Source organism: Pristis pectinata, chromosome 2, assembly GCF_009764475.1.
Source record: "Pristis pectinata isolate sPriPec2 chromosome 2, sPriPec2.1.pri, whole genome shotgun sequence".
NCBI classification, from domain to species: Eukaryota; Metazoa; Chordata; class Chondrichthyes; order Rhinopristiformes; family Pristidae; genus Pristis; species Pristis pectinata.
The window spans coordinates 142,770,524-142,797,533 of record NC_067406.1 but is presented as its reverse complement, the minus strand read 5'-3'; the positions used below and the strand labels follow the sequence as shown (position 1 = coordinate 142,797,533).

Below are 27,010 nucleotides of genomic sequence, written 5' to 3'. Positions count from 1 at the left end.
ACTTTTTCACCCGAGTGGTCGGTGTATGGAATGAGCTGCTGGAGAAAGTGGTTGAGGCAGGTACACTAACATGTAAAAGACAGGTACTTGGATGGGAAAGGTTCAGAGGGCTATGGGCCAAACGTGGGCAAATGGGACTGGCTCAGATGGGAATCTTGGTCGGCATGGACCAGTTGGGCCAAAGGGCCTGTTTCCGTGCTGTGTGATTCTATGATGTCCGGACCCAGAGGTCACAGTCTCAAAATAAGGAGTCAGTCATTCATAAGAAAGAAGCAGGTATTTCTTCAGAGAGGCCTGTGGAACCACTGTTGCTGAGGATGATCGGGACAGAGAGCAACAGGTTATTCAGATAAGGAAACCAAGGGATATAGGTTCAGTGTAGGAGTGATGCTGATGCTGAATGGGGAGCAGGCATGCGGGCTGAATGGCCTACCCCTGCTTCTATTCCATATGTTATCATCCCCAGGGGAGTGCTGCACTTCCCCAGAGCTACATTGCATTTTGCTGGGTGTACACATTCCTACAGAAACTTCCCATTTTCCAGCAAGAATGAGACATTTCCAATGCATAGCATTCTGTTTCCCAAGGAGTGTGCTGCATTTTCCCTGAATAGCATTCCACTTGTGTAGGACAGTAATGTATTTCCCCATCCATGGGAAGTTGATGCATCCTTTGGGAGAGCGATCCAGTTCACTGGAACAGTGATACTCTGCTAGAGAAAATGTTCTGTGACCTCAGGGTTTCAAAAAAATCGAATCTGTCAGACGGACAAGTCCATGTATGCACAGGTGCAATGAAAAACTTACTTGCAGCAGCACCACAGGCACATAACATCAGATAAGCAGCATTCACAAGAAAAAAGATGTGGCCTGACAGAAGTTCTATACAGCTGCAAAATGACTTTCTTTCTCTTACACTCAACGCCCTGACCAATGAAGACAAGAGTGACACATGTCTTCTTTGCCACATCCCTCCATTTCCTGGAATATTCATGTGTCTAGCTAACAGCCTCTTAAATGTCTTTATCGTATCTGCCTCCACAACTCCCCCTGGCAGCCCCTTCCAGGCATCCACCACACTCTGTTAAAAAACTTGCCCACACATCTCTAAACTTTCCCCCCTCACCTTAATCCTATACCATCTAGTATTTGACATTTCTACCCTATCTCTGCCTCATAATTTTATAAACTTGTATCAGGTCTCCCCTCAGCCTCCAATGCTCCAGAGAAAACAGTCCAACCTCTCCTTATAGCTCATACCCTCTAATCCAAGCAGCATCCTGGTAAACCTCTTCTGCACCCTCTCCAAAGCCTCCACATCCTTCCTGTAATGGAGTGACCAGAATGGCACACAACGCTCCAAGTGTGGCCTGACCAAAGTTCTATACAGCTGCAAAATGACTTTCTTTCTCTTACACTCAATGCCCTGACCAATGAAGGCAAGCATACCATACACCTTCTTTGCCACCCTATATATATCTGTGGCTACTTTCAGTGAGCTATGGACTTGGAGCCCAAGATCCCTCTGTACACAAATGCTATTAAGATTCCTGGCATTAACTGTATACTTTCCCTTTATAGTTGGTCTCCCAATACCTCACAGTTGCACAGATTAAACTCCATCTGCCATTTCTCTGCCCATATCTGCAACTGATCTGTATCCTGTGGTATCCTTCGACAGCCCTCTACACCATCCACAACACCACCAATCTCTGTGTCATCTGCAAACTTACTAACCCACCCGTCCACATTTTCATCCAAGTCATTAATATACCAGGGACGGTGACGCATTCCCCAGGACACTGGTACATTTCCTGGGATGGTGACACGTTTCCCGGGACGGTGACGCATTCCCCAGGATATGGATACACCCCCGAGAAACAGACACCTCCCACGGAATACGAACACACCCCCATGATACAGATGAGGATACATTCCCCAGGATACAGACACTTCTCCTAGGATCTGGATACGTTCCCCGGGACACGGACACATCCCCTGGGACAGGGATATATACCCTGGAACACCTCCCCCAGGATAGACACCTCCCCCCAGAGTACGGATACGTTCCCCGGGACACAGACACACCCCCTGGGACACAGACACACCCCCATGATACGGACACCTCCCCCGGGACAAGGATACATTCCCTGGGACATGGACACTTCCTCCGGGATACAGACACTTTACCCGGGACACGGATACGTTCCCTGTTGTAAGGACATGCTCTCTGGAACCTGGACACCCCTAGGATACAGACACCTCCCCCAAGACGGACAACCCCGGGATACGGACACCTACTGGAATACGGACACCTCCCTGGGACCTGGACACCCCCGCAATACGGACACTCCCCCCAGGATACGGACACCTCCCGGGACCGGCACGCCCCGGGATACTGACCTCCTCCGGGATACGGAGCCCTCCCCAGGACCGGCACGCCCCCGGGATACGGAGCTCCCCCGGGATACGGACACCTCCCCCGGGATACGGACCTCCTTCGGGACCGGCACGCCCCCGGGATACGGACACCTCCCCAGGATACGGACCTCCTTCGGGACCGGCACGCCCCCGGGATATGGACCTCCCCCGGGATACGGACACCCTCCCCAGGACCAGCACGCCCCCGGGATACGGACACCCTCCCCGGGACCAGCACGCCCCCGGGATACGGAGCTCCCCCGGGATACGGACACCTCCCCCGGGATACGGACCTCCTTCGGGACCGGCACGCCCCCGGGATACGGACACCTCCCCAGGATATGGACCTCCTTCGGGACCGGCACGCCCCCGGGATACGGACACCTCCCCAGGATACGGACCTCCTTCGGGACCGGCACGCCCCCGGGATATGGACCTCCCCCGGGATACAGACACCCTCCCCGGGACCGGCATGCCCCCGGGATACGGACACCCTCCCCGGGACCAGCACGCCCCCGGGATACGGAGCTCCCCCGGGATACGGACACCTCCCCCGGGATACGGACCTCCTTCGGGACCGGCACGCCCCCGGGATACGGACACCTCCCCAGGATACGGACACCTCCCCAGGATACGGACCTCCTTCGGGACCGGCACGCCCCCGGGATACGGACACCTCCCCAGGATACGGACCTCCTTCGGGACCGGCACGCCCCCGGGATATGGACCTCCCCCGGGATACGGACACCCTCCCCGGGACCGGCACGCCCCCGGGATACGGACACCCTCCCCGGGACCAGCACGCCCCCGGGATACGGAGCTCCCCCGGGATACGGACCTCCTTCGGGACCGGCACGCCCCCGGGATACGGACACCTCCCCAGGATACGGACCTCCTTCGGGACCGGCACACCCCCGGGATACGGACACCTCCCCAGGATACGGACCTCCTTAGGGACCGGCACGCCCCCGGGATATGGACCTCCCCCGGGATACGGACACCCTCCCCGGGACCAGCACGCCCCCGGGATACGGACACCCTCCCTGGGACCAGCACGCCCCCGGGATACGGACACCCTCCCCGGGACCAGCACGCCCCCGGGATACGGAGCTCCCCCGGGATACGGACACCTCCCCCGGGATACGGACCTCCTTCGGGACCGGCACGCCCCCGGGATACGGACCTCCTTCGGGACCGGCACGCCCCCGGGATATGGACCTCCCCCGGGATACGGACACCTCCCCAGGATACGGACCTCCTTCGGGACCGGCACGCCCCCGGGATATGGACCTCCCCCGGGATACGGACACCCTCCCCAGGACCAGCACGCCCCCGGGATACGGACACCCTCCCCGGGACCAGCACGCCCCCGGGATACGGACACCCTCCCCGGGACCAGCACGCCCCCGGGATACGGAGCTCCCCCGGGATACGGACACCTCCCCTGGGATACGGACCTCCTTCGGGACCGGCACGCCCCCGGGATACGGACACCTCCCCAGGATACGGACCTCCTTCGGGACCGGCACGCCCCCGGGATATGACCTCCCCCGGGATACGGACACCTCCCCAGGATACGGACCTCCTTCGGGACCGGCACGCCCCCGGGATATGGACCTCCCCCGGGATACGGACACCCTCCCCGGGACCAGCACGCCCCCGGGATACGGACACCCTCCCCGGGACCAGCACGCCCCCGGGATACGGAGCTCCCCCGGGATACGGACACCCTCCCCGGGACCAGCACGCCCCCGGGATATGGACCTCCCCCGGGATACGGACACCCTCCCCGGGACCGGCACGCCCCCGGGATACGGAGCTCCGGACGGTCGGCAGTCACGCGCTCCGGGGGCAGGACCTGCCGCTGCCGATCATGGCGGAGCGGCCGGCTGCGCCCGCGGGGCTGCGGCGAGTCGCCGAGGAGGAGGAGGCGGCGGTGGCCGCCGCCTGGGGCTCGGTCCCCCGTCCCGGGGAAAGGTGCCCCGCCGCCCGCAGCCCCGCCGACACCGACCCGGTCATTTACTTCGTGAAGAAGACGTCGCCCTCGGCCGCCGACTGCTGCTGCGATGGAGCCGGGCTGGTGGGGCTGGGGCTGGGGCTGGGACCCCCTCCCGCCGCCCCCACAAGTAAGTCCCGCGGCCGCTCACCTGTTCGCGCTCCGGACGGGCAAGAGTTGGGCAAAACTCTGCCGCAGGTCGGGCAACTCTGCCCCAGTGCTGCTCGGGCAGGACTGGGCCGGAGCAGCAGGGAGCCCAGTGCCGGAGCCCAGCCGCAGCCGGGTGCGGGGAAAGGGCTGCTCTGGCTTCAGGAACCGGCTTCAAACCATCTGCATTTAAACCTGGGACACAGGGGGTTCCGCAGCTGCTGGAACACCCCCCCCCCCCCCCCAGTGCTGGAGGAACCCAGCGGGTCGGGCAGCGTCTGTGGAGGGAAACGGGCTCTGGACCCATGGCATCGCCTGCCCCTATCAGAAGCAGGGTTATAATCACTGACATAGGTCGTGAATTGTCTTATTTTGCGGCAGCAGCAAGAAAGTACAAATTACTATAAGTTACCCAAAAAAAAATATGCAGCCTGATCTGCTGAGTTCCTCCAGCATTGTGTGTGTGTTGCATTTAAACCCGCCGTCCATCGCCCAGCCGACTGACTGTCAGCCTCGCTGGGTCCCACTGGAGCCGGCGGGCGAGGCGATAGATCGGCAGGGGTGTGATTCAGCTGGAGAGGGGGCGGACTCAGCAGAATGTCGCCGGGACTGGAGGGCCTGAGTTATAAGGAGAGGCTGGGACTGTTTTCCCTGGAGCGAAGGAGGCTGAGGGGTGACCTTAGAGAGGTTTATAAAGGGTATTGGTTTATTATTGTCACTTGTGACGAGGTCCAGTGAAAAACCTGGCTTGCATACCTATCGTACAGGTCAATTCATTACACAGTGCAGTTACATTGAGTTAGTACAGAGTGCATTGAGGTAGTACAGGTAAAAACAATAACAGTACAGAGTAAAGTGTCACAGCTACAGAGAAAGTGCAGTGCAATAAGGTGCAAGGTCACAACAAGGTAGATCGTGAGGTCAGAGTCCATCTCATCGTATAAGGGAACTATCCAATAGTTTTATCACAGTGGGGTAGAAGCTGTCCTTGAGCCTGGTGGTACGTGCCCTCAGGCTCCTGTATCTTCTGCCTGATGGGCGAGGGGAGAAGAGAGAATGTCCTGGTTGGGTGGGGTCTTTTGATTATGCTGGCTGCTTCACCAAGGCAGCGAGAGGTATAGTCAGAGTCCAAGGAGGGGAGGCTGGTTTCCATGATGCGCTGGGCTGTGTCCACAACTCTCTGCAGTTTCTTGCAGTCCTGGGCAGAGCAGTTGCCGTACCAAGCCGTGATACATCCAGATAGGATGCTTTATGTGGTGCATCGATAAAAGTTGGTGAGTGTCAAAGGGGACATACTGAATATCTTTAGCCTCCTGAGGAAGTAGAGGTGCTGGTGAGCTTTCTTGGCCATGGCATCTATGTGATTTGACCAGGACAGGCTGTTGGTGATGTTCACTCCTAGATAAGGTGGTTGATCACAGTCTCTTCCCCAGGGTAGGGGAGTCTAAAACTAGGGGGCACAGGTTTAAGGTGAGAGGGGAAAGATTTAAAGGGGACCTGAGGGGCAAGTTTTTCACACAGAGGGTGGTGGGTGTGTGGAACGAGCTGCCAGAGGAAGTGGCAGAGGCGGGTACACTTACAACGTTTAGAAGAGACTTAGGTCATAGAGTCACACAGCACAGAAACAGGCCCTTAGGCCAACTAGTCCATGCCGACCAAGATGCCCATCTAAGCAAGTCCCATTTGCCTGTGTTTGGCCCATATCCCCCTAACCCTTTCCTATCCATGTACCTGCCCAAGTGTCTTTCAATGGATGGGAATCCAGTTACGTGGATAGGAAAGGTTCAAAGGGATGTGGGTCAAACAGGCAAACGGGCCTAGCTCAGGAAGGTACCTTGGTCAGTATGGACGAGTTGGGCCAAAGGGCCTGTTTCCGTGCTGTATAACTGTATGACCTGTCCAAGTGTCTTAAACATTGTAACTGTACCCATCTCTGCCACTTCCTCTGGCAGCTCGTTCCACACACCCACCACCCTCTGTGTGAAATACTTGTCCCTTTAAATCTTTCCCCTCTCACCCTAAACCTGTGCCCCCTAGTTTTAGACTCCCCTACCCTGGGGAAAGGACTGTGACCATCCACCTTATCTATGCCCTTTGTAAACCTCCCTAAGGTCACCCCTCAGCCTCCTTCGCTCCAGGGAAAACAGTCCCGGCCTGTCCAGCCTCTCCTGATAACTTGAATCCTCTGGTCCCGGCAACGTTCCTGTGACTCTGCATCCACTCCAGCTGATCACATCCTTGCCGGTCTCACACCTCACCCGCTGGGTCCATGGACGAGCTGGGCTGGAGGGCCTGTTTCCGTGCTGTGTGACTCTGTGTGTTCTGCTGCTTTGGGCCGAGGTGACTCTCAGTGGTGAGGGGACAGCTGGCGTGAGGGAGACTTGCATTGCCGCAGCTCCTCTCCTCGGGACGGAAGTTCACTCACTTCCACTTGGGTTCTGTGGTCCCGGAGATGACTGATCTGGAGCCCATTGCCTCTGCCACAGGTGGGGGGGGGGGGGGGCCGCTGGGCCGGACGGGAACTTTGTGCCCTGGTCTGCTACTTACGCGGACTTCTGTACGGTCCCGCCATGTGGATCTGAGGTTCAGTGAACACGAGAGGAGTTGAGGCCAGTGTAGATCATCCATCATCATACTGAACAGAGGGGCAGGCTTGAGGGCCTGAGTCATTTACTCCTGCTGCTACTCTCTTGTGTATGAAACTCTGGTCTGGCCGCACTTGGAGTATTGTATTCAGTTCTGGTCACTCCATTACAGGAAGGATGGTGGAGGCTTTGGAGAGGGTGCAGAGGAGGTTCACCAGGATGCTGCCTGGATTAGAGGGTGTGAGCTATAAGGAGAGGTCGGACACACTCAGGTTGTTTTCTCTGGAGCGTCGGAGGCTGAGGGGAGACCTGATAGAGGTTTATAAGGTTATGGGAGGCACAGATAGGGTAGACAGTCAGAGTCTTTTTCCCAGGGTGGAAATGTCAAATACTAGAGGGCATGGGTTTAAGATGAGGGGGGGGAATGTTTAAAGGAGATGTGTGGGGCAGGTTTTTTTACACAGAGTGGTGGGCACCTGGAACAGGCTGTCGGGGTAGTGGTGGAGGCAGATACGATAGAGGTGTTTAAGAGACTGTTAAACATGCGAATACACAGGGAGTGGAGCGATGTGGATCGTGTGCAGGCAGAAGAGATTTAGTTTAATTTGGCATCGTGTTCGGCACAGACATGGTGGGCCGAAGGGCCTGTTCCTGTGCTGTACTGTTCTGTGTTCTTGTGTTCACCCTGAATGCTCCTCCATTTTGAGAGGCTGTGGGCCAGAGTGACTCTGGAGTCAGTGGGGATGTTGCATTTTTTCTGTGAGGTTTTCTATTTTCCTTTGAGTTCTTTGTCATCTTTTCCCATGACTGAGCTCAGAATAGAGCCTCTGCTTCGGGAGTCTGGTGTCAGACACAGCCGACGAGGCCAGGCCAGCACAGCCAATCGAGTGTAACTGGGGCCTCGGTGCTGGGGGAGTACACTGACATGGATCACTTATCCTTCCATTGGATTTGGAGGAGGTTGCTGAGACGCTGTTGCTGGTGTCTCTCCTGTGCCTCAAGGTGCTACTGTAGGGAGTTCAAGTGTCAGGAGGGCAGGGATCACCTGCTGCCCAATAGACCATGAGCTCTGTGCCAGGTCTTCACCTTCAAGCACCCTTTCCCTCAATTAACCTGCCTTTGCTGAGAGCTGGCCCTCGAGATGTGGTTCCACTGTGAACGTTTATTGCCAGGGAACAGAGTGTGCAGCGGAACGGGTTGGGAGAGGACCTTTGTTTTACGGAGGTTGAGCCCATCCTCTTGTAGTTTGAGACATCGAGTCAATGATACCTGAGCTTGGCCTCCAAACTTGCACAGGTACAAGCATTGTCTGCCTACTGAGGCTGGGGTGACCTTGGGTCTGGACAGTAGTCACTGTAGGTCAGTTCTGAAGATGAGTTCCATTCCTGTGGGAAGTTGGTTGGAGATGAGGTACAACGTTGTGGTGGGAAAGGCTCAGCAAACCATTGGGGCAATGACAAGGTCTGACTAGATACTGAGGTTGGCCTGTTGTAGACACAATCGTTGCTTGCATGCTGTCCTGGAGCATGCATAAGATGGAAACAAATTTTTGCCCGCAGCCGAATCTGTGGAGGGTGTCCCGTGATGGAGCTGGCTGAGTCTACAACCCTCTGCAGCCTCTTACAATCCTGTACATTGGAGCCTCCATACCAGGCGGTGATGCAACCAGTCAGAATGCTCTCCACTGTACATATATAGAAAATTGCAAGTCTTTGGTCACATACCGAATCTCCTCAAACTGTGGTCTCTGTTGTCATGGCGGCGAGTTCACAGGCAACAGGATCTGACCAACAGCAATGTAACAATCAGTTTACGTTTGACTGATTGAGGAATCAATGTGAAGTGGGCTCCTGTGGAGAGCTCTCCTGTGTCTGGTGTCTTGGCAGCAACCTGACAGGGTTATTGGGCCTCAGTTTAACGCTGGGGGAGCAGATTGTATTGGGTAATGAGTACCATTTATGTAGCAAATTTAAAATATTAGGTGAGCCCAAGGAGCTGGGTACAAGCTGAAATCAGGCACTGAGCTGCATGAGGAGATTTTAGGACATTGGAGATTTTTTGGAACATGTTAAAGGAAGAGAGAGAGGGAGAGATGTTTAGATGGGAATTCCAAACCTCGGGGCCCAAGCAGCTGAAGGTAAGGGGCTGGAATTGGAGGAGTGCAGAAGTTAGGGGGTGCTGGAAATTATAGAGAGGTGAGAGACGTGGCGAGATTTAAATCAAGGCTTTAGTAACCAGGAGTCAATGGAGATCAGCAAGGGCAAGAGGGGTGGGTGAAGGGGACGGTGTGAGTTAGGACATGGCACTGGAGGTTGAGGTTGAGAGAAGGGTGACCAAGGGAGGCCGGGCCAGGTGGATTAGTCAAGTTCCAGCTGAAAGAGGGCACCTCTGACAGCGTAGCATCCTTTCAGTACTGCTCTCGGAGTGTTGGCCTGTGTTTCAAGCTGGGACTGGGACTTGGTAAATTGGTTCATTATTGTCACATGTACCGAGGTACAGTGATAACTTTGTTTTGCATGCCATCCCTACAGATCATTTCATCACATCAGTGCATTGAGGTAGTACGAGGGAAAACAATAACAGAATGCAGAATGAAGTGTTACAGTTACAGAGAAAGTGCAGTGCAGGCAGACAATAAGGTGCAAGGTCATGACGAGGTAGATTGTGAGGTCAAGAGTCCATCTTATCGTGCTAGAGAACCGTTCAATGGTCTTATAACAGCGGGATAGAAGCTGTCCTTGAGCCTGGTGGTACGTGCTTTCAGTCTTTTATCTTCTGCCCGATGGGAGGGGGGAGAAGAGAGAATATCTGGGGTGGGAGGGGTCTTTGATTATGTTGACTGCTTTACTGAGGCAGCGAGAAGTGTAGACAGAGTCCATGGAGGGGAGGCTGGTTTCCGTGATGTGCTGAGCTGTGTCCACAACTCTCTGCAGTTTCTTGCGTTCCCGGGCAGAGCAGTTGCCATACCAAGCCGTGATACATCCGGATAGGATGCTTTCAGTAGTGCATCTATAAAAGTTGGTGAGGGTCAAAGGAGATGTGCCAAATTTCTTTAAAATCCTGAGGAAGTGGAGGCACTGGTGAGCTTTCTTGGCCATGGCATCTAAGTTGAATGCAGAAACTTCCAATGCAGGCTGTGTCTGACAACACTTCTGTTGCTGTAACACTGGAGCCACTGCATTTATTGCCACACTGAAAGTCAAATCATTTGAACAAACAAATTCCCTACACATGGCTGAACTTTGGACTCATTCTCCTGAATATCAGTTGAGATGGTCTGAGCCACACAATCAATTGACAGGAGTCCTATTGTTAAATTGTACATTGATACCTGGAAGCATTGAGTCCTGTTGTTAATACATTTATGGATCTGGGCATGACTGGCAAGGCCAGCATCTATTGCCCATCCCAAGCTGCCCTTGAGCAGGTGGTGGTGAGCCACTTTCTAGAACGGCGACCATCCCTCTGATGAAGGTGCTCTCACAGTGGTGTTGGCAAGGAAGTCCTAGGATTTAGCCCAGTGATGATGAAGGAATGGTGATATATTTCCAAGCCAAGATAGTGTGCAACTTGAGGAACCTGTAGGTGGTGGTGTTCCCTGTACCTGCTGCTTTTCGTCCTTCTGGTGTGGGAAGCTGTTGAACAAGTGTCAGTAACGTTGCTATTACCTAATCTGTCGGCTGTGCGTGGAGGCCGGTGCTGGGGTCTGAGTGTACCACCCAGAACACAGGTGATCCTGCTCCACCCTCTCTAACCCCATCCCTCTCCATCTCTACCCCTCAGCCCACCCCCTCTCCCTCAGTCTCTATCCAGCTTCCTCTCTTTACCTTGTCCTCTCCCTGGGAGTGCGTTCCACGGTGTCCCACCTCCTGCGGAGAACTCTCTCCTGAATTCCTGTAGTGACTCACTAATTTAGGACCTATATTTTCCAACTTGCACAAACAGAAATATGTTCTCTACATCTACCCTGTGCCTTTGAAGGAGGATAACTTGGGATCAGGATACCATGTCTGCCTAAGACTGTTGACTTGGTGTCCATGGCAAGTAGTCTGTCTGTACTTGAGACCTTCGCTAATGTATCATGTGACTGGTGTTGGTATCACGTGACTGATGGTGGTGACAGTTTGCATTAAGCAGGGATTGCCGTGAGTGGTATTGATATTGGATTCAGTGGTGTTGGTTTATTATTGTCACACGTACCGAGATACAGTGAAAAGCTTCTGTTGCGTGCCATGCAGACAGATCAAGCCACACATAAGTACATCGAGGTAGTGAAAAGAAAACAGAATGTAGAATATAGTGTTAAAGTTACAGAGAGAGCGCAGAGCAGTTAGACAAATAAAGTGCAAGGGTCATGACAAGGTAGATTGGGAGATCAGGAATTCATCTTTTAGTGGATGGGAGGTCCGTTCAAGAATCTGAAAGGATAGAAGCTGTCCTTGAGCCTGGTGGTACGTGCCCTCTGGCTCCTGTATCTTCTGCCCGATGGGAGTGGGGAGAAGGGAGAATGTCCGGGGTGGGAGGGGTCTTCGGCTGCTTTCGCAGGAAGTGTAGACAGAGTTCATGGAGGGGAGGCTGGTTTGTGTGATGGACTGGGCTGTGTCCACAACTCTGCAATTTCTTGCGGTCCTGGGCAGAGCAGTTGCTGTGCCGAGCCGTGATGCATCCAGATAGGATGCTTTCTATGATGCGTCTGTAAAAATTGGTGAGGGTCAATGGGGACTTGCTGAATTTCCTTAGCCTTCAGAGGAAGTAGAGGTGTTGGTGTGCTTTCTTGGCCATAGCATCATGTGATTCAGTTGCACCAATTACCACACAGGACGGAGGGAGGTGGTGCCTTGTGTACACTCCTTGTGTCTGATGGAAGGTGTTGGGTCATAGGTAGCACTGGGTCCATCCAATCCCCTGTACTGGAGTCCATAGCCAAGGCAGTCAGACAGGAATATCCCAGTGGCTTCATTCTCCTTCCAGGCTGGGGTCTTTTCCTCGTTTGGCCTGGGGGACTAGAGCTGGGCAGAGGGTCTGGACTTCATGGAGGTGGGTGGGACGGCTGAGGGTTGTTTGGTGTGGAGAGCTGTGAGCAAAGGTGGTGTGGAAGGAGGGAGAGACACCTGTCTTCAATATGTGTGTGAGGGAATTGACCAGAAGTGCTCAGCTCACTTCTCTCCAACACACTGGAATGGACAGAAGTGTGTACTATCGGCTGATGCTCCTGAACACATTTAGTGCTGGTGACCAGAGCCAAATATCTACCCCAGTAACAACACCCGAACGTGGCCTGTGTGGGAGTCCTCTGTACACCTGCAGCTCATATCCTGCCTGTTGATTTCAGTCTCGTTCGACATCCTGTTGCTTTGGGCAATTTAGTACTATGGTAACAGATGGCAGACATTTATGTTGCAGTGCTGTTGTGGAGGCTGATTTTTTAAAAAAAGCCCATTTCAGTTTTGTTTTTACAAAATTAGCAGTTGTTTCAGGAAGGTTTAACAGGAAGCAAATCACTGTTAAAGGAAGTAAATCTGTGAACTGTCTTTTCACACCTCACTAATGGCACAAACAAAATATTTTATTTCAAAATAAAGAGAATAATTACTGAAGTACTCAGCAGGTCAGGCAGCATCTGTGGAAAGAGACACCGTTAATGTTTTGGGTTCTGTTCTGTATTCAAAATTCCAGGATCTGTGTTTTTATTTGCAAAGTAGTTTATAATGTGATATTAAGGGTTAAGCAGTGATTTTGACATGTTTACCTCCTAAAACACTTTTGCAACCAGGGGAAAGTGTTGGGTATTTATTGTATTTATTCTAAAGCCTGTCAGACTTTGTCCGCACAACAAGGTTCCACAAACAAAATGAAGTAAGCGGCAAATTTAAATGGTGCACTTGTGGGTGGAGGAGCCGATACTCTCTGGGAAACTGGACGATTCCTGGACGAGGTTCAGGTTGCGTGAGAGGGTAGAGCGGACATCATCTCCGTTCCCCACCTGGATCTCGGACTGCCCGCCCTTGTCCCCCTGAGTACCGTGGAGGTGTGTGCTTCACCAACACGACCAGATTGGTCCATGAGTGAGAAACTGCACTTCTATAGCGCCTTCCACAACCTCTGGACAAGCCAAGGCTTCTTGCACCCAATGGAATTGGTGTTTCAATGTAACAAATACTCAGACAATTTGTGCACAGCAAGATCCCACAGGCAGCAATGTGGCGATGAGCAGAGAGTGTGTGATGTTGGTCATGGTTGCTCGGCGGATGTCTGTGAGTCACAGGCAATGCCGTTTACAACTACAGCTACCAGAGGCTGTGCAGTGCCCACTGTCCAGGAGTTAACGAGCTGTTCAGTGGCTGGGATCCCAGCACAGCCCCGGCTCCTGACTTATGTTCCTGTTCTCCTTCTTATTTCCTCCCTCACACCTCCTGACACCCTCCCCCCCGCGCCTCCTGACACCCTCCCCCCTCCCCCACGCCTCCTGACGCCCCCTCCCTCCCCCGCAATGACCCCCCTCCCTCATGCCTCCCCCGCACTGACCCCCCCTCCCTCATGCCTCCCCCTCCCCCCGAAATATCTCTATCTCCCTGTGGTATTGAGTGATTCCTCCGCTCTCTGAGGGAGAGGTTTCCAAAGATTCCGGACCTTCTGGGTGAAGAAATTCCTCCACATCTCCGAGTGACCCTTTATTCCAAAACTTTGCCCCTGAACCCCACTATAGAAGCATCCTCTCAGCACCCACCCTGTCACCACCCCCCCCACCCCCCCCCAAAATCATACGTCTTTCAATAAGATGCACCTCTCATTCTTCTGTACTCCGAGTAACATTTCATTGTACGTTAACCCCTTCATCTAAGGAATCAACCCAGTGAACCTTCCCTACACTGTCGCAGAGTGGGACAACACAGAAGCAGGCCCTTCAGCCCACCACGTCCATGCTGACCTTTCTGCCCATCTACACTAACCCCATTTGCCCACATTAAGACCGTGTCCTTCTGTGCCTTGCCTATTTAAGTGTCTGTCTAAACGTGTCTTAGACACAGTGAATGTATCTGACTCCACCACCTCCTCTGGCAGCGAGTTGCAGATATCACCCACTCTCTGTGTGTGGGGAAAAAATCCTCCCCACAGATCCCCTTTAAATCTCCCTCCTCTCACCTTAAACCCCATGCCCTCTTGTTTTTGACACCCCCACCATGGGGAAATGATTCTGACTATCCACCCTGTCTATATCTCTTAACCTTATGCACCTCTGTCAGGTCACCCCTCAGTCTCCTTCACTCCAGGGAAAACAAGCCCACCCTGTCCAATCTCTCCCCATAACTGAAGCCCTCCAATCCAGGCAACACCCTGGTGAACCTCCTCTTTCTCTGTCTCTCTCTCAGCTGCCATCGTTTCTGAGCTGATGTGATGTCTGTAGCTGTGTGCTACACCTCGCCTACACCTCGCCTCTCCACGGACACACACACTGTACCAATGTGATGTAGACTGCAAGTGGGGACAGGCAAAGCAATGGAGTCAGAAGGTTGAGGTGAGGTGGGGTGGGGTGCCAGGAGAGTGGCACACACCAAACGCTGAGGAAGCTCAGCACGTCAGGCAGCATCTATGGAGGGAAATAAACAGTCAAACAGACATTTCGGTTCAAAACCCTGCATCAAATGAGAGTCCTGATGTAGGGCTTTTGACCCAAAACATTGACAATTCCTTTACCCCCACAGATGCTGCTCGACCCGCTAAGTTCCTCCAGCAGATTGTGTGTTGCTCCAGATTCCAGCGTCTGCAGAATCTCTTGTGTCTCCCAGGAGAGCGGATTTTGGAGGAAGGGATATTTTGGATAATTCTACTTCCAAGAATGACATTGTCACTGGGTGTGTTTTTTTTCAAGGGGAGTGGCTTTGCAGGCTGAGCCAGCATTTAATTGCCCTTGGACATACAAGAGACTGCAGATGCTGGAATCTGGAGCAACACACAATCTGCTGGACGAAGTCAGTGGGTCGAGCAGCGCCTGTGGGGGGGGGGAGCGGGAGGAATTGTCAACATTTCAGGTCAAAACCCTGCATCAGGACTCTCATTTGATGCAGGGTTTTGAACCAAAATGTCGACAATTCCTTACCTAGCCACCCCCCCCCCCCCCGCACAGATGCTGCTCAACCTGCTGAGTTCCTCCAGCAGATTGTTTGCTGCGTTTAATCGCCCGTCTCTAGTTGCCCCTGAGAAGGTGGTGGGGAGCTTCCTTCATGAACCGCTGCAGTCCCTGAGGTGTGGGTGTTCCAATAGTGGTGTTAGGGAGGGAGTTCCAGGATCTTGACCCAGCGATGGTGAAGGAACGGCGATATATTTCCCAGTCAGGACGGTGTGTGGCTGGGAGGGCAACTTCCGGGGGGGGGGGGGGGGGGGGGGGGGGGGGGGGGGTGGGGGAGGGGTTGTGCTCCCCATGCTTGTGCTGCCGTTGTCTTCCTAGCTGGTAGAGGTGGTGGATCTGGGTTTGGGTTTGGAAGGTGCTGTCTGAACCCTGGAAGTCCCTCCCTGACAGCACCATGGGAGCACCAGAAAGACTACAGTGGTTCAAGAAGGTGGCTCCCCCCCTCCCCCCCACTTCTCCAGGATGATTAGGGATAGGTAATAAATGCTGGCCTCGCTGGCAACACCACATCTTGTGAAGTTACTTTAACCTTAGAGCACAGCAGAATTTACAGCTGGGCAGTCCTGGAAGTGATACATTCCCATGAATTAAATAATTGAAACAAAATTGTGTGGGGCTAGAAACCAGAAAAACAGGAATATCTGGAGCCACAGCAGAGTGAGTCACATCTGCTGGGAAATGGGGGAATAGCAAGCAACTTCCAGAATGTGCCAGTTAAAGGCCTATGTATTTAAGTGTAGCCATTGTAGCACAGGGAACATGACAGGAGGTTGTGTGAGGCTCCCACTGACAGTGCCTTATCCTGGGTCTTTCTAGCTGCAATGCTGTACCTCACCCCCAACAAACCTCACAGGGTGGAGCCAATCTCCAGAGCTAATGGGGAACTGTTCAACCCATGGTGACTACGCTCCACAGCCAAGGTCTCCTGAGCCTCAGTGGTGGAGACGAAGTTTGTGTTTGCACATAGACTCAGGCCGAGCTCCATGCCATCAACCACACTGTCACTGCAGGATACGTATGGGACAGGCACTCAACATCTGTATAGCCAAGGTCCTCCACCAACCTGCCCCAGCTTCAATGCACTGTCCTCCGATAATAAAGGCTCATGGTGAGACTCTGGAGAACATGGATCATGTCCCACATCACAGGAACAACCTCTGGTCAAAGACAGACATCGATGGGACATTCCCTAGCACTGCCTTTGGACGATTGATGGAGACAGTATCTGAAAATGACGACCACCTGACACACAACTCATGGTCTACCAGGGAGCAGTGATCCCTGCCCTCCTGGATGCTCCTGAGACTGGGATTACCTACAGCAACACCTCAAGGCACTGAAGAGTTTACCACCAACACTTGTCTCTGCAAAATCCTCCAAATCCGTTGGAAGGATTAGTGATCCAATGTCCATGTCCTCACCCAGCTCAACGTCCCCAGCACTGAGGTCCTGGTTACACTCATTTGGCTGGCCATGTCGTTTGCAAGCTGGACGCCAGGCTCCGAAACGCACTGTATTCTGAGCGCTGCCACGGGAAGGGATCACCAGGTGGACAGAGGAAGAGAGTCCAGGACGTGCTCAAAACCTCTGTGAAGAAATGCAGCATCTCCATCGATTCCTGGGAACCTCTGGCCCACGGCCGCTCAGAGCGGAGAAGGGGTGTTTGGGCTGGGATTGAGAACCTCGAGCCCGTGCATTGGGAGCTCAGAGCGGAAACGTGGACCACCTCACAAGCCGCCCACCTGCTGGCTGGCTCCTGCCCCACCTGTGGAAGAGTCTGTGGTTCCTACATCAGCTGGGAAAACTGGAGTGGAAGCAGGGCAGCCTCAAGCCCAAGGGACTGCCCGTCCAGATAATCCACCATTGGAATGGTTTGTGGAAGGATCAATGTTGCCCGTGATACTGGGGGAATTTACACAGAAGGAGGCCATTGTTTCCATGCTGGGAAAGAGCTCCCTGTTCCACCCTGACCTTCCAAAGCTCGGTGTGTGGTCCAGCAGGTCATGTGGTTGAAGGCCTCCCCTTGCACCGTGGGACCTTTGACATCCTCCTGAGGAGGAACAAGAAGCAGGAGCAGGGGGAGGCCATTCTGCCCCTCAAATCTGCTGCACCATTCAGTCAGAACACAGAACAGTACAGCACAGGAAAAGGCCCTTCGGCCCACCATGTCTGTGCTGACCGTGATCCCAACTGAAACTGCATGTGGTATCTGTATCCCTCCATTCCCTGCTTGTTCATGTCTCTGTCTAAATACCTCTTAAATGTCTTCTACTTCAACTGTATTTTCCTGCACTGTCCCCAGAATCCTTGATTCCCTTAACATCCAGAAACCTATTGATTTCAGTTTTGAATAAATACAATGACTAAGCCTCCACAGCCCTCCTGGGTAGAGAATTCCTGAGCTTCACCACCCTCTGGATGAAGAAATTTCTCCCTATCTCTCTCCTGAATGGCTGACAATTTATTCTGAGACAGTGACCCTTGGTTCTAGACTCCTGAGCCAGGGAAACAGCCTTCCCATACCTATCCTGCCAACACCTGTAAGTATCCTGTATATTTAATTACAGTCACCTCTCTTACTGAATCCTTCCTCGTGACAGGTCTGTCATTCTCAGGGACCGGTCTGCTGAATCTTCACTGCACACCCGCTACAGCAAGTCTGTCCCTGTTTAGTTTGATTTGACGTTTCCAATTAATACCTCGTCCAGAAGATGGCACTTCTGCCATGGCAGACTTCCCTCGGTACTGCACTGGAATGCCAGCCGGGATGTTGGTCTTGAAGTCCATTGAGTGAGACTTTGTTGTGACTTCCGACTCGCTGAGCCATGGCTGTCTTGTTTGTCGAGAGTTCTCATAATTACTTCCTGCACTTGGGAGTTTGGATGGGACAGCTTTGGAGGTCATTCCTCAGCTGCTGATTCACTCCTTTCAAATGACACAAATCAGAAGGGTGAAGCTATTCAGCCCACTGAGCCTGTGCTGTTCCTTTGAGAGAGTTTTCCAACTAGTCCTGTCCCCCCCGCTCATTTTCTCCCCTTTGCCTTTACCTCAGCCCCGTTGGAACGTTCCCGTTAAATCTGTTCCCACCGCCATTTCATGCAGTGCATCCCAGATCACAGACACCTACTGCGGAAAAACATTCTCTCGATGCAGAGTTTCAACCCGAGATATCAGCCTCTACCACCACCCCCAGGCACCCACCCCTCTCTGTGTAGAAAAAAAACCTCCCCCGACATCTCCCCTGAACTTTCCTCCACTCACCTCAAACAGATGTCTTTTGGTATTGGCCATTGCCACCCTGGGGAAAAGGTGCTGACTGTCCACTCTGTCTATGCCTCTCATAATCTTATGCACCTCTATCAAGTCACCTCTCATCCTGTGTCGCTCCAAAGAGAAAAGCCCTAGCTTGCTCAACCTTTCCTCATAAAACATGTTCCCTAATCCAGGCAGTATCCTGGTAAATCTCCTCTGCACCCTCTTTAAAGCTTCCACATCCTTCCTATAATGAGGCAACCAGAATTGAACTCAATACTCCAAGTGTGGTCTAACCAGAGTTTTATAGGGCTGCAACATTACCTCGTGGCTCTTGAACTCAGTCCCCCGAGTAATGAAGGCCATCATGCCATACGGTTTCTTAACCACCCTATCAACTTGCACAGCAACTTTGAGGCATCTATGGACTTGGACCCCAAGATCCCTCTGTTCCTTCACACTGCTAAGAATCCTGCCATTAACCTTGTACTCTGCCTTCATGTTCATTCTTCCAAAAGTGTATCACTTCACACTTTTCCAGATTGAACTCCATCTGCCACTTCTCCGCCCAGTTCTGCATTCTGTCTGTATCCTGTTGTAACCTACAACAACCTTCTACACTATCCACAACCCGTCCAACCTTCATGGCATCTGCAGACTTACAACCCATCCATCCACTTCCTCATCCAAGTCATGGGAATGTGGGGAGAATAGGTTTCAGGAAAAGATTCTTGGGGGATGGGATTGCTCTCTGAACCAGAATAAACACAGTGGGCCAAATGGCCACCATCTATGACATGAGGAAATATGGCACTGCCTGTAGCCTTCGAACCTTGCTTGAATTGCCAAGGTATTGAAGGCTATTGACCTAATGTGGGTAAATGGGATTAGTGTGGATGGATACAATGACCAGTATGGGTGTGATGGGCTGAAACTGTGACTGTTGTTGTACAGCACAGAAACCGGCCCACCACGTCCGTGACCACCTACACATCCCCTTTGCCCACATTAGGTCCAGACCCTTCTATGTCTTGTCTTTCTGAGCTGTATCTGAATGTCTCTTAAATGTAGCAATTGTATCTGATTCCACCGTCTCCTCTGGCAGCGAGTTCCTGACAGCAACCACCCTCTGTGTAAAAATTAAACCTTGCCCTCAGGTCCCCTTTAAAGGTCTTTCCTCTCACATTGCCCAGCCTGTCCAATCTCTCCCCATAACTGAAGTCGTCCAATCCAGGCAACACCTTGGTGAATTTTCTCTGCACTGCAACCACATCTTTCCCATAATGTGGTGACCAGAACTGCACACAGTACTTGGTGCGTGGTCTAACCGGTGTTTTGTAAAGTTGCAACATAATGTCCCAACTCTTGTAGTCAAGACCCTGACCGATGATGGCAAGTGTGCCCGGCGCCACCTTCGCCACCCTGTCTACCTGTGTTGCCACTTTGAGGGAGCTGTGGACTTGAACCCACAGGTCTCTATTCAGCAACATTCCATCAGATCATAAGACATAGGAGCAGAGTTAGGCCATTTGGCCCATCGTCTGTTCCGCCATTCAATCATGGCTGATTTATTTTTCCCCCTCAAGCCCATTCTCCTGCCTTCTCCCCGTAACCTTTAACACCCTTACTAATCAAGAACCTATCAACCTCTGCTTTAAATACACCCAATGACTTGGCCTCCACTGCCCTCTGTGGCAATGAATTCCACAGATTCACCACCCTCTGGCTGAAGACATTCCTCATCATCTCTGTTCTATCCTTTTATTCTGAGGCTGTGCCTCCTGGTCCGAGACTCTCCCACTGATGGAAACATCCTCTCCACGTCCACTCTATCCAGGCCTTTCAATATTCGGCAGGTTTCAATGAGATCCCCCCCTCATCCTTCTAAACTCCAGTGAGTACGGGCCCAGAGCCATCAAATGCTCCTCATACATTAACCCTTTAATTCCCAGGATCATTCTCGTAAACCTCCTCTGGACTCTCTCCAATACCAGCACGTCCTTCCTTAGATATGGGGCCCAAAACTGCTCACAATACCCCAGATGTGGTCTGACCAATATAAAGCCTCAGCATTACACCCTTGCTTTTATATTCTAGTCCTCTGGAGATGAATACTGACATTGCATTTGCCTTTACATACATATCCTACCCCATTTAACTTCCTAAAATGCGTCACCTCGCACTTATTGAGATTGAATTCCACCGGCTAACTTTCCACCTGATGTATCTCCTGTTGTTGTCTTGGACAACCTCGCTGTCTGCACCCTAACTAATCATACTTCCTACACTCACACCCAAGTCCTTAATATATTATAACAAACAAGTCTCAAGGGAATGACTCCTCTCTCTCTCTCTGTTGTCAGTCCTTTTAAAACTATTCTGCTTTTGTATCTCGCCACCTACTTCTCTCTGCGTTAAATGTGTCTGTCATTTTTCAGTTGTTTGCTGACACTCTCCTCGCTGTTTATTCACTGCCAGGCTGCGCAGCTTTTGGCATTAACTGCGTGTATCTGGGAAAGGTTATTGTGTGGCGTTAGGGAGTTCTCATCCTCCCTGCTGCCGGATGGATGAATGTGTGTGCAGTTACTCGTGCCTGGGACCATTAGACTCTCTGCTGCAGCATCCACCGAGCATCTCGGGAATTGTTTATGGATCAGGATCAAAGTCAGGTGGTGCTTAATGTTCAGCCCAGGGTTAGACTGAGCCAGCCATTTTAGTTCATCCAGCATCTGCGAGGAGAGGAGTGGTTTTCCTGGCGCCTTGGTCCAGAGTCATGCTCTGTGGAGTCCCTGAAGCCAACATCTGAGCCTCCGCCTCTGCACTGATTAGGCACCTTTGCAATTGAGGATTGCAATCTTGCAAATAAGCAGGGGTTTTGGTCCCAGAGAGAAGCCCGTGCTGAGTCACTGTGCAAAGCCTCGCTGGTGTGTTGAAGTCTGGTAATAAGGAGGCATCCTTCGCTGCTCCTTCACAAGGGAAGGGGATAACGGGCCAACAAACAACAACAGGAAGAAATTGCATCTGCATTCTTGCAGCAGCCGAGTCATCATGTCTGATCTGACTCCTCAGAGTGACGCCCCGACTCCAACCACGGACAAGATCACTCAGGCCGCCAGGGAGACCATCTACCTCTGCAACTTCCGAGTGTCGGTGGACGGAGAGTGGCTGTGCCTGCGGGAACTCAACGACATCTCCCTCACGCCTGACCCGGAGCCCAGCCACGAAGGTACGCTGGTTGCAAACCCCACCGGGAGGGCGAGACCCCGGCTCACCCAGCGTGGAATGAGCAAGCCCAGGGGAATGTCATCATTGCAGAGCTTATCCCGAGTGACTCCCCGAAATCTGCTCCCTCTTCTCAGTGCATTCATGCTGCTTACATTTTATTTTTTAAAAAAATAATATTTAAAACTAAATTGTAATCCCAACCATTATGCATCACACCAGAAGCCAGTTTAGACATTTTGAATAAACATGCAGGCTGGGGGCTGTGTAATCTGGTCATTGTTAGACTCGTCTATTCTCACCCTTTGGAGGTTGCAAACCAGTCCTGGTGTCACCTCCCTGCGAACTGACAGCTGTTGCAATTGGGATTTTTAAAATAAAACGCAGTGGGGCTTTTTTTTCTTAAATCCCCATTGCAAGCTATGATGCAAAAAATGCATTTTGTATAAATATATATATATTAAAAAATCATCAGGTTTGCGACAACCGATTGGATTTCCTGCGGCAGACGGATTGGAAATGCAGAAGGGACAATGCAAAGGCACTTGTGTTTTTTTGTACTGGGGAGGGGCAGAGGCGAGAGACACGCAATTGCTCCTAATTTGGCAGTCAGCGTCAATCCTCTCATTGAGTCTAGAAATCTCGCCACCATCAGCGTTAACGCTTCCATTCCCTGGGAGCAGGACCTCCACAGTTGAAAGTGCAAGATGTCCAATACACTGAGCTTCCTTACACTGACAAAGGCTTTGCTCGGAGTTAGCATTTTCAAGCCGTAATACTCGTTTCAATCCTCGTTAAACAATCTTCACAATCTACAAAGAGAGGGAGTTGCATGAAGGTTCTTTCATTAAACCCCATCCATCTTCCAGTGCTGTCAATTTCCGAAGAGAAGTTGTAAAGGAATTAGTTACTAAAATCTTGGAAAATACCATGTCGTGTTGATGAGCTGTTTTTTTTAAAAAAAACAAGATTCAGGGCTTAGGGGCATGGAGGGAAGAGATCTTGTTCAATTAAGTCAGATATCAGTGCAGTGTGAGTGGTGGTTTTAGAAACTGTGCACTAGGAAGAATCTGGTAAATTGGTTTATTATTGTCACATGTACTGAGGTACAGTGAAAAATGTTGTTTTGAATGCTGTCCATACAGATTACACAGTGCCTTGAGGTAATACAAGGGAAGAGCAAATAGCAGAATAAAGTGTTACAGCTACAGAGAAAGTGCAGGCAGACAATAAGATGCAAGGCCATAATGAGGTGGATTGTGAGGTCAAGTGTCCGCCTGATCATACAGTGGGGGTGGCTGTGTTCAGTAAAACAGCCCCAGGAATTTAGATCTGTGGGGAAGCTGGGGGAGTGACTTCTGGGATGAGAAGGTTGTTCAGTTACAAGTGTCAGAAGAAATTGGATCTATATTTTTTTTGGAGTTTAGAAGAATGGAGGGTGATCTCATTAAAAGACCCTGAGGGGTGTGATGGAGTAGATGTGGAGATGTTCAAGATTCTGCCACTAGTGTGAACGAGGGGACAAGGGGTGGTGATTTGTACCTGAGATACATCAGAACTTCTTACAGCGAGAGGTAAATCTCCAGGATCCTCTACCCTGCAGGGTTGTGGAGGCTGGATCGCTGGGGGAGATACATATTTGAAAGCTCAGGGATTGAGGGCATTGAACTGGCGCAGAAGAGGTGATGAGGCCTGGGGTAGATCAGCCATCGTTGCATTGAGTGGTGGGGCAGGTTTGAGGGGCTGAGTGGCCTACTCCTGCTCCCATTTTCTTGTGCTCTTTAGGTAGAGCAGAGAAGGTTAAGGGGAGGTGTAACAGAGGGCTTAGGGTGAATGAGGAGGGGCAGTGACCAGAGGAGGACTGTCTCTGAAGTATCAGGAAGTGGGATCCGACGGGAATTTCTTTTCCGCAGTGAGTGGCTGTGACTGGGGACCACGGGGGGGGGGGGGGGGGGGGTGGAGGGAGGTGTGGGAATGGGTCCAACAGGGACTTTATTGGAGAAATCATTGAGAGCATTTTGTAAGGTCTTGGGGAGAGAGCAATGGAGAGTTCTTCAACAATGAGCATAAGACTGATGGGCTGAATGGCCTTGCCCTGCATTGGGACAGCACTTCCTGCTGTCTTGCCGTGTCTCCTTGGGTTGACTTTAGACCGGGATGGCAGTAACTGCCCTCGTTTGATTTTAAAATTGCTATCCACTCACCCTTTCGTGCTCTCGCACAGCCGGCTCTTTCCAGTCACAGCAAACTGGAACCGAACCTCAGTCCGCTCCCTCCTCCAGCGCCTCTGGGGGTGACTGGGGAATGCGTCCTGGTGTAACCTGGTTGCATTAACTTTCCATAGAATGAAAGGCAAGGGGGAAAGCTCTCCCCCTCCCTCCCTCCTCCCCCTCCCTCCCTCCTCCCCCTCCTCCTCCCCCTTCCCCCCTTCCCCCCTTCCCCCCTTCCCCCCTCCCCCCTCCCCCCTCCCCCCCTCCCCCCTCCCCCCTCCCCCCTCCCCCCTCCCCCCTCCCCCCCTCCCCCCTCCCCCCTCCCCCCTCCCCCTCCTCCCCTCTCCCCCCCCTCTCCCCCCTCCCCTCTCTCCCCCTCCTCCCCCTCCCCTCCTCCTCCTCCCCCCTCCCCCTCCTCCCCCTCCCCCTTCCCCCCCTCCCCCTTCCCCTCCTCCCCCTCCCCTTCCCCTCCTCCCCCTCCCCTCCTCCCCTCCCCTCCTCCCCCTCCCCTCCTCCCCCTCCCCTCCTCCCCCTCCCCTCCTCCCCTCCTCCCCCTCCCCTCCTCCCCCTCCCCTCCTCCCCCTCCCCTCCTCCTCCTCCCCTCCTCCCCCTCCCCTCCTCCCCCTCCCCTCCTCCCCCTCCCCTCCTCCCCCTCCCCTCCTCCCCTCCTCCCCCTCCCCTCCTCCCCCTCCCCTCCTCCCCCTCCCCTCCTCCCCCTCCCCTCCTCCCCCTCCCCTCCTCCCCCTATTTTTGTCCCTTTTTCCACTCCCCCCTCGCCCATCTGGTTCTTTCTGCTGCTCACCCCTCCCCTATTGGTTCCTATTATCACTTCCCTTATCAGCGTCCAGCACTGGGAGCCCTCTGTGTTCCTGTTTATCTCCCTCCAGCAGCTGTTCTGCCCCTCCTCCCCCCCCCCAACTGCCTCTTTGCCTCAATCTATCATCCACCTGCCTCTCTCTCCCTCCCCGTTAACCTGCCCATCAACCTTCACCCTTCCTCAGTGCGCCAATCATCTTAGGGGCCCCTGTCTCACCCCCTCCTCCTCATACCGGCCATCTCCCCTCTCCACTCTCAGTCCTGAGGCAGGGTTTCAACCTGAAACTTCGATGATTCCTTTCCCCCTGCAGATGCTGCTCGACCCACTGAGTTCCTCCAGCAGATTGTGTGTTGCTCAATGCCATCCAACCTGTGCTTGCCTGCGTCTGCTGCAACCCCTTCCTGAACCTCCCTCCACCCCTCACAGGGATGGTATAAGGTGCCACTGGTTGAGTTGATGGTTTGAGATCTGAGTTTAGCTACACCCAGGGGCTTTCTCTCTGTTTATATGCAAATACACTTTCAATGAAGACTTACCTGTTGTTAGAACATTGTAAGTGTCAGATATTGGAAGCAGATAGGATAGAGGCACTGAAGAGGTTCTTAGATAGGCATGAATATGCAGAGAGTGGAGGGGGGGTGGGGAATGAAGACCATGAGCAGGCAGATGGGTTTAGTGTAATTAGGCATCATTAGTTTAATTGCTTCAGCACAACATTGTGGGCTGAAGGGCCTGTTCCTGTTTTGTGCTGTTCTATGTAAGAACAAGAGCTGCCCTGTGATCCTTGCCCTGCATCCCGTAACATCCTGGCTGGTGTGCATCTTAATGCCAACCCACTTACCTTTACCACTGTCGATCCTCTTGACCAACCAGATATGTTCTTCGAAATTTTCATTTGGTTTTCACCTCCCCTCCCAAGTCCCACAGAGATTCCAGTGGTGAGGAGTGGGGAGAGTTGCAGATTCCCACTCCCCCTGACTCCCTGACGTCACCCCCACCTGGCCGTGCTCTGGTTAAACCCATTGATCAAGGATTTGCCTACAAGAGACAATAGTGAGCTTGACTTGGGTCACTTAATTACCGGTAGTTTAATTGCTTTTCATCAGTTAAATAGTAAATGTGTTCTCCTGAGCAAAGATCATCACAGTAATACATACGGATTGGGAGCAGGAGGCCACTCGACTCTCAAATCCGCTCACCTACTTGATAAAATCATGGCTGGTCTGAATGTAATCTCAACTCCTTTATCCAGGTGACCTTTCACTCCCTTGCTTCAGGAACCTTTCCACCTCTCCCTTGACAAAAATCTTCAAAGACTCTGCTTCCAATGCCCTTTGAAGAAGAGAGTTCCATAGACTCATGACCCCCCCAGCGAGAAAATTTGGTTTCCTCCCTTAAATGGTTGGCCTCCTGTTTTTTAAACCTGGATTCCACATGAGAAAATATCCTCCCTGCAACCTCTCCCAGACAAGACCCATAATGTATGAATTACACAATGCAGAAATGGACCCCTTTGGCCCACCATCCACGTCAACCGTGATCCCTATCTATGCTCATCCTCTTTGCCTCCATTAGGCCTGTATCCCTCTATGAATTTCTTCTCCAAGTACCTGTCCAAACATTGTCATTGTATCTCCCTCCACCACCACCTCTGGCAGCTTGTTCCAGATACCCACCACCCTTGGTGGAAAAATGTACCCCTCAGATCTCCTTTAAATCTCTCCCCTCTCACCTTAAATCTGTGCCCTCTAGTTCTAGACTCGCGTGCCCTGGGGGGGGAAAGATCGTTTCAATCCAGTACTCTTCCAGACTTCCGCAGGTACAAGCCTCGCCTGTCCTGTTGTGAATTGACTGAAGTAGCTCTGGGAAGGTGGGCCCTTGTGCATTTCCACATTCGGGTTTTGCTGTAAGACTCTTGGTGAGAAAGGTGGGGTCAGCCTCTGGGTCTGGATGGGTGGAAGGTCAGGTTGGGTCTCTGACATCCAGCTCAGCACCTTCTCCTAGATCACATCCCGACAAGGAGCTTCGCAGGAGATCTCATCCGGAAAACTCAAAACAGAGCATCCTAACGGGGATGGGTGGGTAGGGGAGAGAGAGAGATGGGAAGATTTCTGCGAGGAATTCTGGAGTTTGGGGTCTGGGCATCTGAAGGCGTAGCCACCAGTCGTGGAGCAGAGGAAATGTCAGAAGGTCACCATCCTTTGGATACTCGCTGGGATCTCAGGCTTGTCCC

The 27,010-nt window shown here is 52.5% G+C and overlaps 1 protein-coding gene across 7 annotated transcripts in view; it reads left to right on the top strand.

Moving 5' to 3' along the window:
* Nucleotides 1–4,254: 4,254 nt before the first annotated feature.
* Nucleotides 4,255–27,010, top strand: part of rufy3 (RUN and FYVE domain containing 3) — a 68,134-nt gene continuing 45,378 nt past the window's right edge. For 3 of the 7 annotated variants that reach the window (XM_052032360.1, XM_052032347.1, XM_052032370.1), the window contains exons 1-2: nt 4,338–4,546; nt 21,598–21,754. In XM_052032360.1, the coding sequence (XP_051888320.1) occupies nt 4,487–4,546; nt 21,598–21,754 (217 nt within the window). In that variant the 5' untranslated portion in view covers nt 4,338–4,486. Of the gene's footprint in view, nt 4,547–20,999; nt 21,755–27,010 lie in introns of those variants that run through there. The other 4 variants (XM_052032355.1, XM_052032376.1, XM_052032364.1 and 1 more) reach the window with 3 other exon arrangements.